Genomic DNA, 22374 nt, shown 5'->3' on the forward strand with positions numbered 1-22374 from the left:
CTGGAACTGAAATCAATTAGAGCTGGGCTTTAAACATACAAAGTGCCTCACAATGCTAAGTACTCTGAAAAATTAGGTCCTGGTCATCTCAAGCTGGGTATCCACAATTAGCAGAAATTTTTTACCTTAATGTGTGCCTCAGCTTCCCATTTTACAGATTGTGGTATCACATCATTCCCTCACCCCATAGAGATGTTTTAAAATTAATGTATGTTTGTGAAGCACTCATAAGTGCCACAGAAAGCCCCATGAGGAAATTATTCAAACCCTTAACTGAAAACTGAATTATCTGCAGTAACACACATTGACAATGAGGATAAAACAAAATATTGGTGCTCACTAAATGAGCAGTTATTCATCTATTCTGTGTACTGACCGAGGAAGGGGTCTTGTGGAAAAAGCAGTATGTGATAATGACATGTAAGAGACAATCATAATGCATATACAAACAAGGGGCTGAATTAAGGTGGCACAGGCAACCTTAATTCTACTATTTCCTAACTAAGTGCTTGACTTTAAGGTTGCAAAGTGTTTAAACTGTGTGTGTGTGTGTGTGTGTGTGTGTGAGAGAGCGAGAGCGAGAGCGAGCGCGCAAGCTAATTCTGGACCTAGCATGGCATAAATATTTATTAGAATAAGTAAGTTTGCCTAAGATCAAATAGAAGTATGTTTTAATCTAGAAAGAAGCAGTATGTTAGTCCACTTCATAGAGACTTTATAGTCATAACATGCTGATTTTAGAGATAAGGTAACTGTATAAAAACACAATAGTTAGGTAACACTTTCAAGTACCCCAGCCACCGAACATCAAAAACCCTTTTTATAGATCGCTTCCTTTAGTAAGTGTTTTTTCCACAGGGAAAGAAAAATTCACTGTGGTACCACTAGTGCTCTGAACCTCCCACATGTCTAGGTAACACTAGACAACATTTGTAGTCCTGGTCATCAATGGGCACTTACATTTACTCATATTAAACTGGATGGATTCCTATGGCCTGTGTTATGCAGGATGCCAGACTGTATGATCATAATGGTTCCTTTTGGTCTTAAGATCTATGAAGCCTCACAGTGCAAAATGCACATTATGTTTAAACTTGTTAAACCCGTATTTACTGGCACTGTTAAAACACTACACAAAACATTCAAGTAGTAGATAATTGTAATGCAAGCCCTTGCATGGCAATCCAAATTTATTGAACTACTGATGCTAAGTCATACAAAATTGCACCACTTTTAATTAAGGCTTTTAGTTTACATTTGGCCACCTCAAAGCAGTTGTAACATTAGGTTGGTCAATTTAAATACTGTGGCTCCCTGTTGGATATACACACAATCTTTACACCCAAACGTTAATTCATACAAAGCAACAAGGCATTGTTAAATAAATCAGCAAAAGTTAATTACTGCAACTTAGGCCCTGTGACCAATTACACATGATTAAAATTACTTCCCACATTCACATCCACAGTACTCTTCCACCATTTAACATCTCAACCAAAACGTTACACATGTAAAACAATCACTAACAGGCAAAAGTACTAAAACCTGTATATTTGGTATTGCAAATACACTTATGCATGAGCAAGCAAGGGAATTAACAGTGAGAATCTACAGCTGCAGAAGCCTGAAAATGATTTACAAAATTGTTAAATCATTAAAAAAATCATTTTAAAATATACACTTCTTGTTGTAGACCCCCACTGTACACACAACTATAAACATTGTTCCCTATGTAAACAAGGAAAAGGAAACATACAATAAAAGGTTGAAAAGTCTGGACATTTCCTTCCCAACAGATATTAAAGGCAATGTCTTTACTCAGACATACTGAAAGGACTCTTATTTTAAAGACTAGATCACTGTCTCCACAGGTTTTTCCTAAAATTAAAAAACTAAAGCTGTTGTGTTAATCAAAGCGGTTTTGTATAATACGATGATGATGATCCTGTATTTCTTTAAAAAAAGTTACAATAAGCTACAAATACCGATGAAGCAAAGTTATCTGGAGTAGTCTATATAGGAGCTCTTTGGACTTTCTTTTATTATGCTAAAATAGTGGTGCTTTCAGGATTTACATTATTGTACTCTCCAATAGAAAGTATGGGGATTATTGAAGTATACAGTACACAGTTTTCATACATGTACAACATCGGTGGATGAATGTCTCTTATCAGTAATACTGGATGTAGGCTCTGGTTTTACCAGTTGCATACAGTTAGAATATTTATAAGTAAAAATCTCTCGTGACACTGGAAAGTGATTACAATGTGCAAACTGATGTAGTAGCTTTCATCCACTTCTTAAAGGGTACCACCACAGGAAAGTCCATTTAAAATGTTGGTAGGTTTAATAAAGTTGGAATGCTGGCACTGTTGAATTGGGCAACAGTTCTTCAGACCTGTAATGAAACAGGAGATTAGTATTAAAGCACAGTTTTCTAGGACTGAAGAGTTCTGCATCTCAGTGTAACAAAGGTGAATTAGTAAATTTTGAAAGTAGCATTTAAGACCCTAACTCAGTAGTGTTTATAGACCCAGTGACACCAACTTCAAATTAATGAAATTTAACAGTGAAATACAGTAGTAATTTTAAGTGCAACTTGCAACAATAGGTAAAGAGTTTGATTTAAATTATGTCCCTTTAAAAAAATAAATATCCATTACCTATTACTAACACCCCCCCGCCAAAAAAATCAGCTCTCAAGTTCTGCATGTGGTCTGAAACAGCTCACGCACACGCTTAGGAAACAGGCCTCAGCTTTCACACTGGAAAGTAAAAAGTTGTAAGACATTTATACCAGCAACTTTTTCCTTTAAGTCATGTGAAATGATGCATTTGACAGATTTTGGATCAGGTACAATGGAAGATTATAAAAATTGTTAAAAGGGCTCTGAGAATTAAGGTTTTTTTTAAAAAACTTTCCGAAAATTTTTATAGCACACTTAACCCAACCCTTCATGAACCGATTTAGTTCAACAAAATAGTTTTAAAGATCTTTTTCCAAGCGTATTTTGGTCAAAAGCAAAATTTTACAAGTACATTAAACACAATTTAGTTATAAAAGGGACCTTAGAAAAGGAAGTCAGATAGGTTGAGGAGGATATTGTGAGAAAGGGGGACTAGCTTTATGGGCCAATCAGCCAATGTGTCACCAAAACTGAAGTTTGATAAGTGCATTTTATTACTTGTGTACAAGTGCATTACCTGGCCTTTTGCCTCAATACTCTAAAGTCATGGGTATTTACTGTAATTGGACACCTTTCACTTTCACCCTTTCAATGAAAACAGCCTTGGAAGCTGCCTCTTTAAAAGAGTTTTAGAAAACTAATCAGATGGAGAAGTTATGATAAATTTTGAAATGGGAACGTAGCATTATACAGGAAGAGGAACAACAACAAAAAAAATCTACCCAAAGAGGTACCCCAGGTTTATTAAAAAATAAGTGTAAATTAAGTGTAGTTTCTACCTTTGTACCTTCCTTGTTAAATATTAAGAAGCAATGAAAAGCAGGAGTTTAAGTCTTCCTTTAAACATTTCTTTCCATGTGCTCTGCCTACTGTGTTGAGTCACTAGTGCAGTCATGTGAAGAACTAATCTGACACTTGGATTTGTAAAGACATTAGACGGGGAGCAAAAAAACCAAACAGGTGGATGCTGATGCCCCTATAGGCACACCATTTGTCAGTGTGAATTTAATGGGATTAGGGAAATATAGGCAGAATGCATTTAAATGACCTTAAACAGTAGCATCCATCATTTGCTATTAGAACCTTGTGATTCTGATGTAGAGTGACTGAAGTGGTGAGACTATGCAGCATCAAAGTATCAAACCCCCAATTTGTAGTACCAAGTTTAAAATTTCAGTGACTCAGCCATGAACAAAAATCTTTCCTGTTTGCTTGATTCTTGGATAAACTCTACACATGATTGAGTTTAAGCAGATTAACTTTCACTTCTGCACCAGCTTGCATTTTACACTGGTGATGAGCCCAAACCATGCAGTTAGGGTATGGATTATTATTAATGCACAGAATACTACCACTTCTACCAGAGTTCAGGGGCATCTATCCGGGGTTTTGGTCCAGACCCATCAGTTTACTTTTTTCTTGCCAATCTCTCCAGATACTTCTGGAACCAAACAATCTCAAATTTTATTTGGATTCAGACACTTCACTCAGCCTAGACTGTTTTTTGGCCAGATACTGGAAAAGACAAGACCATGCACGGTCTGAATTTTAAGACAGGTCTGCATGTTATCATGATACTAATGATACCATAGCTCAGACAGCAAAACTCCCTCCACTCACACAAGCTTCAAATACACTGAGTGGGAGGGATGAGGCAATCCTGTACCAGAACACCAGAAAGAACAGAACTACTGAAATGCAATCCTATCCATTTGAACAGGCTACTGACGGGGGACAACACACCTGAAAGAATCAAGGTGAACCAGTGACAGTTATCCACTGACAGCACAACTACAAGAGTATAGCATTGTCTCCACATCCAGGCTGAAAATGCAAGTGACCAGGAAAAAGGAAATCCGAGGACACCCTGTGATGTCAGTGACTCACCAATTTCTCAGAAATCTTGCCAAAAAAAAAAGTGCAGGCTTGAGCTTGCTCTTAGCTTTCTTAAAATAAGGCATTAGTTAATTGTCACACCAAAAAAAGTTAATCTAGTAAACCAATAGCTCCAGGTAAAAAAAGTTTCAAGGAGTGATGCATATGAAACATGATTTTGACCAATAGCTCGCTTCCAAATATACACATTGCAACGTATCTCTCTTACAAAAAAATAAAAATAAAAATGAATAACTCCTCTATCAGGACAATGTACTCTTAAGTTAGGGAAACCTACACAAGGCTTACAGTCCAGAGCAAGTTGTTAAATATAGCTTAACACACATTCTATAAGCCTATGTACATATTTACAGCAAATCACATAGCAAAAGATGACATTTTACTGTAGTATACTACAGTCTTCCAGAACTGCAATTTTGTCAGTAAGATACATTTTGTTTAATCGGACTTCATACAAGTCTGCCTATTTTTGGCTAGCTACATTTAATGCTTTAAGATATCTCATATGATATTTACATTTTCTGATATCTATGCAAGATTGTTTCTTTAGCCAGTCAAAAGATTTTGGTCCATCAGTGCGAGAGGTATATCTTATACATGCCTTTGCATTTGACTCTGGAATGGCAGAGCCCAAAAAACTATTTTAAATACTTCTATTTCTATGTACAAACAAACCAACCAACCAACCTCAGATCCTATTTTGCACTCCTATTCTTTAATAGCTAAATTGAACCTTTGAAAACGGTTAATGGTAGCTCAACAACAAAAAAGCTGAGAAAATTAAGAAAGTGAGTGAGCTTACCTGGCTCAGAGCTACAATACATCTATGAATTAAAGTAGCTGACACGATGACTTTTTGCGTGCTTTTCCAGGCACTGGAGTTTTTCTGTTAATTTGCCGCACCAGGTCATAAAAGATCTGCAAGCACAAGAAGTTCTTAGTTTAGGCAATTTAAGCCACTTCTCTGACTTCTAGCCTCTAAGCTTTTCATGCGTTTGTTCACTTAAAAAATGTGCACGTTTAAACCTTCATGTTTTGCGATCTATTTAAAATGTGAGTAGATACCTATTTGTTTTCTGTCTCTTCCTCTAGTTAAAGCTGCCAAGGTATAATACTTCACTTAGCATCAAAAGCAGCTTGTCTTGCAGGCAAAGTTTCCTGTATCCACATATATTTGAACTGTATTTCACACTCCAACATGATTGGAGTGTGAAATACATGCATCATTTTGATTTGTAATTAAGTGTTCAGGTCAAATACAGTGGACAAAATTCAGCCATAAGCAGTTTGTCCTTTTTGTAGAATTACTCCTTCTAAAGAGATAATGTCCCTTTAAGAGGATTCTACTAGAATTCTACTGTATATTTTAGAATGTTACATGCTTTTAACCAGTCAGGTATAAATTACACATTTGATAAGATCCATCAATTTAGTGTTTAAATATATGAGAAAAAAAATAAGTACTCAGATATTAAACGAGTTATTAAATTAGACTATCCTGATTTTTAATCAAAATAAAAGTTTCATTCAGGAGCTTCATCAGGTGTAAAATGTGGCAATAATTGAAAAGCTCATAGCAAAAAAATATATAAACTAGGACGGAAAGTGTAGGAACACATCTAATTTGGAATTGTTCGAGGACTGGAATTTCGTGAGAACACTAATTTAGATGCAAGTCAATCAGATCTAAATACTACAATTAAATAGCATGTGCTTCACTTATAAATAAGGTTCTTCCTCCTCTCAATCTCTGAACATCTTGAAACAAGTTCATAGGTTGTAGCTGCACTAGTTAGTTCCCGGGGCATTTTCCACATTGGAATATAGTCTATTCCTATCCATTTCTACTGCATGAAGTTCTAATCCAATAAAAAGCATTACTTTTACCATTAACAAAATGGATTTATCTACTGGCTAACAGGTAGTCTCCAGAAATTCTAAATAGGAAAGTATACATATTAGCTCTGATATAGTTTAAAATTAGATATGCTTAAGGCCTACAAGACCCCAAAAGATCATTTATATTAACACAATTGGTAACGACATTTGTACAAGACATTTCTTGTGGCAGGGATACTCCCTACTGGTCTCCAGAGAAGCTACCCTGCAGCTCCATCTCTATCACAAGAGTCAAAAAACTTGAAAAAGCAAGAACGCAAGTGTTCTGCCCAGTGTGTTTTCAATGAACAATTGAGTACAATAATGAATTGCTTGCATGTTCGGTGAAAAATCTGTAACAAGCAGAAATGAAAGCAGTTGCAAGCCCAAAGCCTTAAAGTTTATACTAGGAAGCTAGCTGTAAACAGCTAGGTAAGTCTTAATTACAAACATCTGACAATGTAAAATTTCTTGCAGCATTAGGGTACAATTCTGCCCACTGAAATCTAAGGGAACTTAACATGAAGTTCAGAATTTTGTCCTTAGATAGCAAGAAGCAGCAGCAAGTTGTTAGAAATGCAATTCATTCATTTTTCATAAGGTATTAAGCCTTACCTCATTAACATTTATTTTTGATTTTGCAGAAGACTCTAAGAATGCACAGTTATTCCACTGCCTTGCTAGATTTTGTCCTTGCTCCTTTCCCACAACTCTTTCATCTTCCAAGTCACACTTATTGCCAACTAGAATCATTGGCACCTAAACAGGACAGATACTTTAATTTATATATAAACTTAAAGCCAGAAGCTGAATTTCAACCGATGGGAAAGGGAGAAGAGAGAGAGAGAGAAAAAAAGCAATGCAAGAGAAACTGGATATCTTACATGAAGCAGATTTTGTGCTACTTGTTAACAGTTACATCAAGTGACTTTGATTTGAAGATGATCAGGTTACAGAACTGTAAACTGAACTGCTGATTATCCCAGGATCTGGTCACATGTGCAAAATACTTCGAGTTCATTTTATTAATCAGCTCAAGCTATTCACCCCAAAGCCTCTCTTAACTGAAGACTGCCAGCTGTATTCAGCTACTGAAAAAAAACTACTTCACTGGTTAAATTACAAGTTGAGACCACACAGCTCCTGTTCAAGTTCAGAAAGGGTGGGAAACTTGAACTCTGACTTCAGCAGTACATGTGAAGAGATGGAGGGCAGCAGTTGTATGGGTTTGACACGTTTTACTACACTGTAGTTACTGTTTTTTTCAATGTGTACAATGGTTATATTTCTCATAAAAAGCAAACACCAAAAAAAAAAATTCTTCCAAGCCCCCAGAACCTTGTTTTCAGCCACATTACGGTGGAAAGGTTGCTCTTGCACATTCAGTCAACCATGTATAAACTGATAACCACAGTATTAGCGTTTTGCTCTAATCTGAGGCCCACATCAAGAGCATTCACCCCCTCTGGTGCTGACCTTATGTAAGTTCTCTAACTAGGTGGATCTTTGTTCTGAAAGGAGCAATGTCATTACTTGACTAAGAAGCTTCCACATATAGATGGAGTTTCAATGAGCAACTGCGCTTAAGGAAAGGGCTATCTGGAATTTTCTGGACCATGATACCTTGAACACAGGCCTAGTGCTTTTTTGGGGGGGGAACAATGAGCGTAATTAACCACTGGAACAACTTAAGGTTTGTGGTAGATTCCCCATCACAACATTTAAATCAAGACTGGATGCTTTTCTAGAAGGTATGCTTTATAGTTCAACAGGAATTATTTTGGAGAAGTTCTATGGCCTGTGTTATACAGGAGGTTGTGTTAGATGATCAGAGTGGTCCCTTCCGGCCTTGGATTCTATGAATCTTCCAGGTCCTGCTGGACCAGGATTCTTTAGAAAGTATCTGTATTGTCTAGTTTGTATCACTGTGTAAGACCCTTCACTGCACTTACCTGAATGGCTATCTGCAGTATGCAATATTTACTTCACAAGAAATTTAACAGTGAATTATTCAATTCCCAAATTTCACATTTATCAGAATGTTTACAGATACAGCATGAACACAGCCAGTTGTGTTTGGTCAGTTAACACATTCAATACCTCATCTACCCAAGAAGTCTATGAACACTGCACAGTTTCTTAAAAGCATTTATTTTAAAAAGCATTAAATAGTGTCTTAAAAGTTCAGCTGAACTGTGTTAAAGCACAAGGATAAGGCCAAATATATAGCCTATTTTTTGGTTTTTAATATTGAATTTTAAGTTCATTTCCCTAACCCACCAATGCTCCCTCTCACCTGCATACATACTTATTCATTCCTTTCAACTACTGCCAAGGTAGACTAAGTGCAGCAGTAATCACAGCCGCATGCCTTACTCAGAAGTAGGAGTAAGAACATTCTGCAGTGTGGAATAGCCAAATTCAAAGAAAGACCACCAGTGAAATAAAAAAACCCCAAGTACCTCAGAAGTATCTCTCCCCCTATAGTATCTGAGCAACAAAGAGAACTTGCTTCAGAGGGTAGGGAAAGGTATTCATTCTTCTTTCCCAGCTCTTAACATTCAGAAAGACCCCTCCACTCTAAGCAGCCAAGAGGGAGAAGTAGATTGGGCTCTGAGTGTATAAACTGCACTGTGAGCCATATATGGCCCTCTAGAACTTCACAGATATTAATGGGACTGTAAACTGAACACTCTCAAAGGTTTCTCCTGTGTGCTCAAAAGCCACATGATTGTGCTCAAAAGAGAAAATCTAAGAAATATTGATCTGCATCCCTCTATTTCTCCCTCAGAAAGGAACTTACGAAAGTGTCAAAATTTCCTACTCTAATCCTCCAAAAGTTAGCTTTACACTGAACTGAGAACAGCAGTCCAGGTGCCTCTGAAGTATTTCAAGCAAGACAGCTAAAGGACAAGTGAGCTACCCCTCTCTAGCAGCTGCAGTATTTTTCAGACAGCTCAGAGAATTTACTTTTGTTAGAGAAAAAATTAGGAGCCGATTTACCTTCTGAAGAGATAATCTATCAGATGCCTGCAAAGTTTAGCAACTGAACATGAACAGGGAGAAGGTAGAAGCAAAGGCAGAAAAACCCAAGACCTGTAGTATGTGTTTTACACATGAACAAAAGGAGGGAGTAGAGAAAAGATTCACTATTTCCTTTGACACCTTATTTACATAAGTTGATGTTAACCATTGTAATAAGCCTGAACCCATGACAAAGTTAGTGATGTCACATGCATTTTTAATTTAAACATGGTTAAGACATCAAGCCTCTGAAACCAGCCAATTAGAATATTTTGTCTAATGCCCAGAACCATAATGTTTAGTTGTTACTGTACCAGTACATGCCTTTGTTTTGCTCTACTAATAAGGCAGTCACAAGAGCAATTAAGGGAACTCATTCAGACCCTGCAATTAAGATGCTGTGATGCACACTCTCTCTTGCTCACATCTCCTCTGATCTGCTATCCTGTGACTTACATTGGAGACAGAGCTGAAACATGACAACAGCAAAGGTAGCCTGGGAATAGGATAACAGACAACCTCTAACTGTCCAACAAGAGCTGTGGCCTCAGTCAGAACAGTGAACTGCACCCAATTTTTTTTTTTTTGCAGGCTTATTTGCCCCCCGCAAAAAGACAAACTGGAATACAACAAAAAATTAGGAGTGTCCTGGGAAAATACGAAAGAAGTAGGGCTGATCCATCACTGTTCACCCACACAATTAACTCAAAAAAATTAATCGTGATTAATCGCAGTTTTCATTGCACTGTTAAACAATACCAATGGAAATTAAATATTTTTGGATGTTTTTCTACATTTTCAAATATTGATTTCAATTACAAGTATACAAAGTAGACAATGCTCACTTTATATGCTTATTTTTGTTACAAATATTTGCACTTGAAAAATGGGAAACAAAAAAATGGTATTTTTCAATTCACCTCATACAATTACTGTACTGCAATCTCTATTGTTAAAGTGCAACTTACAAAAAATCTACATTTGTGTTACATAACTACAATCAAAACAATGTACAACTTTAGAGCCTACAAGTCCATTCAGTCCTACTTCTTGTTCAGCCAATCGCTAAGACAAGTTTGTTTACATTTACAGGACATAATGCTGCCCTCTTATTTACAATGTCACCTGAAAGTGAGAACAGGAGTTTGCATGGCACTTTTGTAGCTGGCATCGCAGGGTCTTTACGTGCCAGTTATGCTAAACATTCATATGCCCCTTCATGCTTCAGCCACCATTCCAGAGGACACGTGTCCATGCTCATAAGGGGGTTCTGCTCGATTGGCTGAACAAGAAGTAGGACTGAGTGGACTTGTAGGCTATAAAGTTTTACATGGTTTTGTTTTTGAATACATTTTTTGTACATAATTGTACATAATTCTATATTTGTACGTTCAATTTTTATGATAGAGATTGCACTACTGTACTTGTAGATGAATTGAAAAATACTATTTTGTTTGCTTTTTTAGGGCAAATTTGTAATCAAAAATATAAGGGAGCACGTACACTTTGCATTCTGTGTTGTAAGTGAAATCAATATATTTGAAAATGTAGAAAATATCCAAAACTATTTAAATAAATGGTATCCTATTAACAGTTTGATTAATCGTGCAATTAAGCACGATTAATTTTTTTAAATAGCTTGACAGCCCTAAAAAAGTTGATATCATTTGGTATAAAATACATGGCTGTGGAACCTAGCTATAGCATTCTAAGATTTCCAACTGATTTGGTGGAAAGAACAGTTTTGATGCAATTTACTCAAAGCTGTTTGCCAAATTCTTTTAGCCTTGTTCAGAGAAAATTTGCTTCTGCACTGCTCTGTCTTCCCCTAAGTATCCTTTCCTAAAAGACTGCAATAACGCATTATGGGGCAAACACTCAGAGAAGGCTGTGTTATTCAAATATCTGAAGTGAAACCAAACTTATGCAACATACTTAATTTCTGACCTTGAATTAATGACAAACAGCTGAGTTACTTACCTGTAACTGAAGTTTTCAAAGTGGGTAATGTCCATAATCCCCACCCTGCCTGTGGACACTTGCCATTGGCCCCAAGAGCTGCTGGGAACTAAGTTTCAGGAAAGTTTGATGCACACTGAGTGGCTGGCACTCAGTGTGCATCAAACATATATAAACACCTATATACAAACACACGGGACATGTTCCCGCTTCAGTTTCCATTATCTGTTAGATGTAAATAATCCAAAGTGATTTGGGAATGGCAAGTAGAGCAGATAGGATTAGCTATTTGGAGAACTTCAGTTCCCAATAAGTAACCCAGATTTTAACTCTATACATCGCACTTCTTGTGGAATAAAAAGCAGTAACCCATAAACACACCGATGAAAAGGTTATAAGGCTAAGAATTAAAGCGGGGGGGGCGGAGGAATCTAATCTGATCAGTGTATCAGGTTCCATGTCACATTTTAAAATTATGATATGGTTGGTATAGACTGGAAGCTGCTTTACCACTAGATTTCCTGAGGTACCCTCGAATACACTTGGAAAAGTCCTGAAATACAGCTATTCATTTAAAATGAGATTTGCTCCTTCTATTCGAAGTCAGATCTGCTTAATGAAGCAAGAAGTTAGTTTTACTTCCAAAACTGGTTAGTTCTGCAGGGCTAACAAGAAAGAGGAGAGCAAACTGGATTCCATTCCTCTTTGTGCAGTGCCTCAGTAGAATTGTTTACTTTAGCTCCATTTACAGGCAAGTTACCCTGTGAAAACCCACCAAATACAAGGTTACACAGTATATCACAATTTAGTTCACAGGACTGAGATGATGCACAAGAGAAAAGAAGCCAGCTGACAGCACTAGCAACTAGAAAAAAAACCTAACATTTGACATGGATGGCACCGAAACAGCCCCACAAAGCCTTTTTACTTAATTTTTCAAAGCAGAACTGCACTTTACGTCCTACAGTTTGTCAAGCAAGACTTCATTGAGTTTTATTACCTGAATACAGATTGGATGATCTGGCCTTGAGGAGTTTACCTAGACCTAGCTTGCCCTCTTCATAGATTCCAAGGCCAGAAAGGATAGTTGTGATTTAGTCCAGTGGTTTTCAAGCTGTAGTCTGCAGACCCTGGGGGTCTGCGGACTATGCCTACGATTTCCAAATGGATCCATACCTCCATTTAAAATATTTTAGGGGTCTGCAAATGAAAAGATTGAAAACCATTGATCTAGTCAGACCCCCTGTATAACACAGGCCACAGAAATTCACCAAAATAATTCTTAGAGCATATCTTTTAGAAAAACATCTAGTCTCGATTTAAAAATGGTCAGTGATAGAGAATCCACAACTGTTGGTAAGTTGTTCCAATGGTTAGTTACTCTGTTAAATATTTACACCTTATTTCCAATCTTGATTTAACAGGAAAAACTATGAAACCATGTTAAAGAGGACTGTTTTTAGCCAAAGTGGCAAGCTGGAACTCTCATCCTCTATATCAGTTCTCTTCTCTCTTCTTCCTCCTTCTTTTGAATGACTTTCAGATTTGAGTTTATGAAAGTAGTATACATGTTTCAGTACCAAATCATTCTAAATACACCTCTCAGGCAGCCTTTGGATTTTTCCTATTTGCTCAGAAAAGCCTGACAATTTGAATGAAGACTCAGTTTAAAAATCTTCGAGTTGCCTTGGTTTTCATCCAATTCCTTAAAATGCTCATTTGTTGATAAATAGAAAAATAATTTGTTCGGGTTTGGATGAAAATAAAAGATTCACATTATCTAGAAATTACTTTCTTCCTCCGTTCAGGACACTGGGATGATATTTGCTCTTAGGGTTCCATTAGAGAGAAGAGAATTAACTGAGGTGAAGACATGCACCAGATCTTGTGCATGTACTAGTACACCCACAACAAACTTCCCTGAAATTTAAGAGTTCAATGTCTCCTGGGTCCATGCAGTAGTGGTAGCAGATGTAGCTATATCTATTCAGGGAAATTAGTCAAGATTCCTCATGAACATTAAATAGATTAACTAAAAGCTGGAGGTAGCTTCCCTTCACCCCCCATTAATGTCTGTTACAGTAAACAAGATTATGATCTTCAGAAGCCAACAAAACAAATGCTTCTAAAAAGGAAGTGGAACAGGGTGTTACTAGTTAATATCACTCCCTTTAAAATATTTCAAAATAAGACATTTGTTACTCAGCTGTTCACATTAAATCTACCTCTTTTTCCCTTTATGCAATAATTTTTTTTGCTCCTCAACACAAGTTTAAGCAACACAAACTTTTGAACGTTATCCCTCACTCAAGTGATAAATTATCCATATACATCCTATACCGTAGTAATATAGCCCCAATTAAATGCTGAAAGACTCAGTCTCATTAAGATTTTCAAGACCAGTCATTAGTAACAGAGGAATATAAATTAAGATTGTGTGAAAGTAATACTAAGCTTAGTCTTGCAAGTACTATTTCAGAAAAGGAAACTATCAAAATCCTCCATTTTGACTAACCACAGTACATCTTTCTGTAAGCAAGAAATTCAAAGATGTCTCCAGAGCTAAAATACTCATTTTATAACAATACTGTTGAAAGCAAAATTGGGTTGTAGCTAACTGTTATAAGCATTCACAGAACAACAGTGAAGACTGAAATTGCAAGACCAAACTCAGCAGCTTTAAAGACAGGGGTCTTTTGCAGTACTTTTGTTTTAGATGTACTAGTTAAAATAAGCTTATAGATACACTTACAGAGTACTTAAAAGCAAAAGATTAACAGACTGTGACAGATTCACTTTAGACACCATACAAATGCATATGATTTTTTTTTCCTGACTGCTTGATGCAGAAGTCACATTTTCAGTACAATGCACATACTGGTCAATTTGCCTTTCAAATTAAAGCCTGGAATGAATTCAATGATGTATCTGATCAAAGCAAGTACTGCTCTAAAAAGCATTTATAATGAGGACTTTAAATATTTTTTTTCTACAAAAACAGGGGACTGCTCACATCATCAGTGTCTTTGACCCGAAGAATCTGTTCTCTTAGGTCTTGTAAGTCATTAAATGTGGACTGTGCTGTGATGGAATATACTAATGCAAAGCCTTGTCCATTTTTCATATACAGGTCTCTCATTGCTGTAAATTGTTCCTGTAATGAAAAAAGACATTCAATGGTTAATTTAAATTTCTTTATAGACGCTGCCAGATCACCAATATGCACATAAAGCCAGACAAGGATCACGAGTGGTGAAGTTTTACATTTTTGGAACACAAACTGCACTTTAAAAAGCTTATCCTGTCCATTGTAACCGTAATATTATAGTCCTTAGATATTCTTATAGATCTGACTTTTGGTCTTTTTATATATACACTGGGAGATAACCTGCAGATTGTAGTATTTGATAACAGCTCTAGGATCTGTCAAGAAATCTCTATAACGCCAGAAGAGTGACAAATCAGAGCTACTGTAATTTCTCTTCCCAAAAAACAGAGTGAAAAAATCCACTAAGGTCTTGTTAAATGAAAAAAACAAACATACAGCAGAATCTCAGAGTTACGAACACCTTGGGAATGCAGGTTGTTCGTAACTGAGATAGGTCTGTAACTTTAAAAAGTTTACAACTTAACACTGACTTAATACAGCTTTGAAGTTTTACTATGCAGAAGAAAAATGCTGCTTTTTTTTTTAGTAGTTTACGTTTAACACAGTACTATAGTGTATTTGCTTTTTTATTTGTGTGTCTGCTGCTGCCTGATTGCATACTTCCAAATGAGGTGTGTGGTTGACTGGTCAGTTATAAAGTATTGAATAACACAGAACCTCAGTTATGAGTTATTCAATATATTAGTCCGAAAAGGAAAATTGTCCAAAATGAAAGCCTGCAGTTCTGTGAGGAAAAAACAAGACCAGCAAGTTCAGTCTAGCTAGTTAGAACTTTCTTTTATATCCTTTCTTTTATACAAAGTTATTTGCTTTTGCAGCACCTGTCCTTTTACAGTAAAATCAATTCAAGCGCGCTAAACAAATTTGATTGGTGCTAAGCACATTGGACATGAAGATTGACAAGATTTTTGTACTTGACAGTCTTCTGGTCTGTTATTTTACCTTTATTTGATTAACTGAAATATGAAACATTTGAAAATATGAACCTGAGGTACAAATCTAGATTTTCCATTTTAAATGCTAGCAAAGAGGGAAAAAATTAAAGATTATGTTCCCATCTGCTACATTTCTAACTCTGTTCTGGGTTCAGCCTATTTTATTTGTACAGTGCTCTAGAATCACATCCATCTCAGATGGTTTGATTCTTATAAGTGGTTGATTCTTACAAGCAGAACTGCAAAGAATAGATGAAATTGACCCTTTAGACTTTAGACATATACAACATGGAAACAAAACCATACCAGCATATTGCTCAGTTAGAATGCTATCATCATCATCCAATTGTTTAGCTGGTGCTTTTATTCAAGGCAATTAATACTGTACAGCATGTTACTTTACACAAAGTGTAAGTTAGCAGGGCTATACACCTCTTAAAGATCCAAAGATACAAATTTTTTAAAATGTCTTATGTTTTTTGCAGTTTGAAAGTGCATGACACCGACTTTTATAGCATAAACATAAATGTAAAAACAAAATGGACTCTAAAAGTATTCACCCACATTAATATTTATTTTGCAGTGTCACCATCTGTCACCAGAGTGGCATGTCTGTGAATGCACAATGCAGAGACAGTCACTGTGATTACAAACTTGTCCAGTGTTCTCTGGATCAATGCACAATCCACAACATTAACCTCCTTTTTCAAGGTGATGTAGGAGGTTAAAAATCATTGAAGCCCCTGTACAATAGCCATTTGTCAAAGTTTTCATCACATCTGTCATTTGTGTCAAGGATGGGACCATTACCACCTCCTCATCTGCCTCTGCACTGTTTTTGGGTTTCACTTCAAACTGGTCTCTGATTTCAGTTCCAATGTCCTCAGAGACAGGTTGTGTAACAAAAGCATTGTCATTATGTTTATCCACTCTTCCAAATTTGTGTGCATTGAGTTCTCTTGGTGGCTCAACAATTGCTTGGTGCTACAGCCAGACCTCCTTTCTCCTCCACCAATTCCAGATTGTTGAAGGATCGACATCATACCAGGCATTTGCAAGCATTAGAATGGCATCTAAAAAGACTCATCTTCCTGGCAATTTCCACAGCAGTAGCATTGTTGTCATCATCAATGTGGTGCAATACCATGCAAACCATTTGCTTGTGAAAGTATGTTTTGGCAGGTCTGATAATTCCCTGATCACATGGTTGAAGGGTGAAGATTGGGAAGAATTCAAGTCAGATATTCCTCAGTGCTACATCTGTCGTCACATGGGCTGTGCAGTTGTCCACTAGTGTCAACATCTTTTTCCTTTCCTGGCCCAACTTTCAATCCCAGTCCTTCAGCTACTCACCAAATAGGTACCTCATCATCCAGGCAGATGCACTGGCAGCAAAGAGGACTGGAGGATGTCTCACATTTTTAAAACATTGCAAGTTTTGACTTTTCCAGATGATGAAAAAGGTCCTTTTTCTTACCAGTCATGGAACAGATTACCAGAATAGTAATTCTCTTTAGACTTTTCCTCTTTTTATTGTCTGATTTTAAGACGAGAATGCCATCAAGCAGGGCTTGAAAATAAATTCCATTTTCATCTGCATTCCAAATGTCTTCAGCAAAGCCACATCTCATTTCGATCCACTTGTTTTCTAACCATTCTTCATGTGACCCAATGTCCAGGTCTTCGTATTCTCCATACATTTTCTTAAAAACAACTCCCTCATTTTTTAAAGTGCTCAAACCAGCCAGAGCGGGCCTTGAAGTCGGTAGCACTCAGTGCCACTGCCAGTTCTTCTGCATCACCAACAGTCCACTTGGGGGCATTTCTCTCTCTGGCATTTTTGATCCACTTTGTAAGTGCTGCCTCCACCCTACGTGATTTGCCTGATTTTTTCCCCCTCTCTCCCTATCTTTGAGACTCTGAGACAATATAGACCACGGAATGCCCAATTTCTGAGCTGCATCTCTGGCTGGTCTTGGGAAAACGATAGTAGGACTCCAGGTGGTGGTGTTTTTCATCTACAGAAAGTGTCTTTTTCCTGCTAGATCAACTCTCACAAAACTTGACTTTTTTTTTCTCTACACAGGGATTAAACTTTATACACACTACGCGCCTAATAAGGTGAGATGCGATCAAATTCAAAACAGCTTTATTGGCTTATTACATGTCATTGCACTTGATTATCGTATTACATGTAGTCAGCTTGTCCCAAAATGATTCTTATCAGCGGAGTATTTAGCATGGTTAGTATAGGAATGATTTTATCCCAGTAGTTTTGATCACTCTATGCGGTTAAACTGAGTACATTGGTATTTATCATTCATGTTGGCTAAATAATGGAGAGGTTCCATAGTTTCTACGATTTTTTCTTGCTTGCATTGTTCCAGTTTTGTTAATTAGATCTAGACAGATTTCTTTTGAGATGGACCCCCACAAAAAAAAAAAAACAAAAAAACCCAACACCACGCATCTGGCACCTGCAGAACTTTACAGAGAATAGAGTTGCAAAAAGAACCGAGTCTCATGTAAAAATGTGTGAAATTTTGATCAGAGTCCTCATGCTCCATGTAAACTGACACAACCTAGTAGCTGACTGGAAATATAGCCTTCCAGAGAGTCCCAAATACCAACAGGAAATAGTATGCTATCATGTATGAGGCACACTGTGGAAGTTCAAGTCATTCTACAACTGCTGCATGCTTTAGGACTACATTAAATGTTTATTTCTCCATGGAGGTTAGGATAGCGTGCTAAACATCCATATACCAGAAGTTCAGAATGACAACCTGAGAAGTCTCTTGTTTTATTTTCACTGACTGAGCAAGTGGCAAAGATCTGTCACACTTATCTGCATTACTGGAGGTCATCTTCAGCTCCTTGAACAACATTCTATCCTTTTTTCAGGTTAGTATCAATAGCAGTAACAAGGAGTGCATTTTTCCCCATGTGGATGCTTGTAGACATTATTGGGTCATTTCATACATTACACCAACCATCTTACACAATGTTACAATTTAGCTCTTCCTCTAATTTTTCCTTTCTTCCGCTGCAGCATCCAGCGTGGGAGCTGCAAGCTGAAATGTGTGGAGAAGTACACTCAAGGTGAAATGCTTCAGTCATTTCTTTAAACTGCTAATTTTGTGCCACTTTGAAGTAAAATGTTTACCTAATAGGTTGGAATTTTTCTTATAAAGTTCAAGTTTTCAATTTGATGGAACACCATGGATCTTTACTCTTCATCTTCAGCACCCCAAAATTGTGTGTGTTTCTGAATTAAGCTGATACTGAAGATAAGTTCCTGTCTGAGGCCTTCCAGTATAACATGGCTCATTTCAACAAGATTGGCATCAGAAGTATCTCACTTGGAGGATTCAACTCAATCTTTTGTTCTTCCACTTCAAGAGTGGAAGCTACATTCAATTATACATTTGATCTTGAAAACTCTTGGCGATATTCCACACCTTTTGAGAGGACGGAGACTCCTTTCTACATGGATACTTCACTTATACATTTTACTTTTAAATGTCTTTCATTACTTTGGTCCATTCAAATCACTTGTTTCCTTCCAGTTCCTTCACCTTTAGTTAAATTCATACTGATTGACAATTCCTATACCCACAATTGCAGCTTTTCACATTCAGTTCAGTTAGAATGAGATTTGGTACTTACATTGGTATAATTACGCTGCTCAGGGGTGTGGAAAACTCCTGGTGTAGACTGCTGGTGTAGACTCAGAGAGGTGGATTAACTATGCCGACAGAAGCAGCTTTCCCGTCAGCATAGTAGTTGATTCACTAAAGCGGTGCAGCTGCACCACTGTCTGTGGGGACAAGCCCTGAGAATCAGCCATCCTTGTGAATTCAACACTGAATACGTTGAATCAGATAGCTTAAAATAGGTCCAATATAGACAACTGAAACTTTCAGATACCTACAACCCAATCTACCCAGAATAGTTCCCAACTCCATCCACACCCCTCTATTCAATATCTAAACGACAGCACATTTCACTCACTAGCTTCTCCACTCACCATCCATTCACCTTCCCTTCTGCGCTTGTTAACAGTTCTATAATTTATTGCTTAACAGCCATAACAAGCATTTTGATGGTCTCATTCCTCCCTTTATTCTAACAGGTTAAGAGTTTTTATTCACAGATTCAAGTAAAAACCCTGTTTCTGTCAAACAGAACAACCCCGTAAACAGGTGTTCTGTGTCAATTTACAAAAAAGTGAATATGCTTGATAAAACCCATGAGGGGAGGGCTTTCTAAAAAACCACCCTCAGGATTCTTCCAAACTATGGGCATGGGAGACCCAGTTACAGAACAAATGAGGAGTTCTTAGCAAAACAGTAATTTATGAATTAGTTACCATAAAATTAACAACCCAACAGAAGTGCTGAGTTATCAGAGTTCTATATTTAAGCCATGGTTTAGGCAGATAAAGTAGAAAAGGATGGCTAAACTTATTCAGCTCAATTTTAGCAACAAAACCAAGTTAATCACGCTAAAGGATGTGTGTTAAAAAGAATGTGCCTAAACCTAAAATTTTGGTTCATAAATGAATGTATTATACGCCATTTACATTCTAACTGACAGAGTTAAATGTTAGGGGGTAACCATTTAACTAAAGGAGAAGCCAAAACACCACAGTAGAGAAACTTATATAATGGTAAGGATTTATCATCCAATACACAGATTGTAGCGTTAAGACTGCAACATGTACCAAAAACTTTGTGACTGACATCAACATAAGCTGAGACCCAATAGGAGATAGGTGACATGAACAGGACGTTAAGTTCCCTGCTGAAGTGAATAAAGATGATACGATGAAGGAAGCAGTAGGGCACTAGTTTTGGAGAGTTTGTATATTATGCAACATTCAGAGCTTTCATAAATTACAGGGGAAAAAACACCAGTGGACAGAAATAGTAAAGAATCAAAGAATGAAAAACCTGGTGAAAATGTTAAACTAGATTCAACATAGGAAAAATGAAACTTAATATAGCTAGAGAGAAATAATTTAAGGGAAATAAAACTCTGAATGAATAATGTTGAAAAATTATAGCAACAGAAGGCCAATGCAACTGAGACACGCCTCTGCCTTTTCATATCATCCTGCTACAACTACATCTGATAAAAGCATTACCTGTTTTGGAAAAAAAAGAGGCCACTCGATCCATCTCATTTTACACATTTAAGGAGAACTTTGCTGCTAATTCCCAGGGAAGTGTTATTGGTCCAGTCTGCTGTTAGGGTTGTTGTGGAGGGGGAAGGTCTGCTGTAAGGGTCTTGATCCAAAACCCATTGAAGTCAATGGGAGTCCACTAAAACTGTTTTTGGATCAGGCCATAAAGGTGAAATTCACTCCTGTATAGAGGATCAGCACAAAGCCTATACATCTCACAAGTCCCCACGTAAGCCCAACTTTGGCTGCCAGGAAGAGAGACTAGAACAAAACAATACCACCATACCTCCTGGGAGGACAAGGTATACAACAGGGGTCGGCAACCTTTCAGAAGTGGTGTGCCGAGTCTTCATTTATTCACTTTAAGGTTTCGCGTGCCAATAATACATTTTAAAGTTTTTTAGAAGGTCTCTCTCTACAAGTCTATATATTATATATCTAAACTATTGTCGTATGTAAACAAGATTTTCAAAATGTTTACGAAGCTTCATTTAAAATTAAATTAAAATGCTGATCTTATGCTGCCAGCCTGCTCAGCCCATTGCCGGCCTGGGGTTTCCGTTCACCTAGGCTGGCAGCGGGCTGAGCGGGGCCTGCGGCCAGGACCCGAGATTGGCAGCGGGCTGAGCGGCTCAACCCGCTGCCGGTCTGGGGTTCCGTCCACCAGCTCCTGTCAGCCAGGGTCCCGGCTGCCGGCCCCGCTCAGCCCGCTGCCGATCTGGAGTCCTGGCCCTGTCCACATAGAGTAGGTACCTACCTTCTCCCTGGTTCTAGCCATTCTCTTCCTCTCTCTGCACGGAGATGAGGGTGGGAGTGTGCTGAGAACAGGGCTGGGGGTGAAGGAGCAGGCGGTTTGGGTGTGGAGCGCTTACCTGGGCAGCTCCCATTTGGTGCGAGGAGTGCAGGTGGGAATGGGGGGGGGGGGGCGCAGGAGCTCCTGTTTGGTGCTCAGGGTGGGAGTGGGGATGTGTGGGGTGCAAGAGTCAGGGCATGGGGTGTGGGGGCTGGGTACGTGGGGGGGGGGGGGGAGGTGGAGTCAGGGCAGAGGACTGGGGGGTGTGGGCTGGGGTCATGGGAGTGCTCCCAGACCCCTGCCCTGAGCGGCTCATGGCAGGGGCTGGAGGGGATATGCCCTGATTCCACCCCCTTCCTCAAGGTCCCTGGAGTAGAGCACGCTCTGAGGCTCTGTTTTTACCTCTCCCCCTCCGTAGCAAGGGCCATCAGCTGATTGGCCGCAGGGAGGGAGAGAAGGAGGGGCAGGAACCCAGCATGCTTGGGGAAGAGGCTGGGGGAGGGGGAAGCTTGCCTGCCCTGCAAGGAGAGACCGGTGGGCGGAAAAGAGTGGGCCAGGCTGGGCAGGATTTTTTAGTGGCATGCTGCTGTCTGCCCAGGCTCGCGTGCCGTGTTTGGCTCGCATGCGATAGGTTGCCGACCCCTAGTATAGAGAATTCCCCATCAGAAATCAGGATTACCACCTTCTGGGCTAAATTTAAGACTCCTACATAGAAGTGAACTATCCCTTAGAGAGGGCTAACAAGGTCTATATTGCTTATATTATGTAATTTTAGGTTTTCCTATTACGAGGTAAAACAATCATAAGCAGTATACAATTTACTTTCTGCAGTGTTACTTCCAATT

General features: G+C 38.2%; 1 protein-coding gene across 3 annotated transcripts in view; it reads right to left on the bottom strand.

The window, feature by feature from the left end:
* Positions 1–1157: 1157 nt before the first annotated feature.
* The window catches only part of RAP1B (RAP1B, member of RAS oncogene family), a 77598-nt gene continuing 56381 nt past the window's right edge, over positions 1158–22374 (bottom strand). For all 3 annotated transcript variants that reach the window (XM_037886999.2, XM_043548110.1, XM_037887005.2), the window contains 4 exons: positions 14458–14598; positions 7077–7220; positions 5386–5501; positions 1158–2398 (listed from right to left, as the gene is read on the bottom strand). In XM_037886999.2, the coding sequence (XP_037742927.1) occupies positions 5415–5501; positions 7077–7220; positions 14458–14598 (372 nt within the window). In that variant the 3' untranslated portion in view covers positions 1158–2398; positions 5386–5414. The remainder of the gene's footprint in view (positions 2399–5385; positions 5502–7076; positions 7221–14457; positions 14599–22374) is intronic.

Source organism: Chelonia mydas, chromosome 1, assembly GCF_015237465.2.
Source record: "Chelonia mydas isolate rCheMyd1 chromosome 1, rCheMyd1.pri.v2, whole genome shotgun sequence".
Taxonomy (NCBI): Eukaryota; Metazoa; Chordata; order Testudines; family Cheloniidae; genus Chelonia; species Chelonia mydas.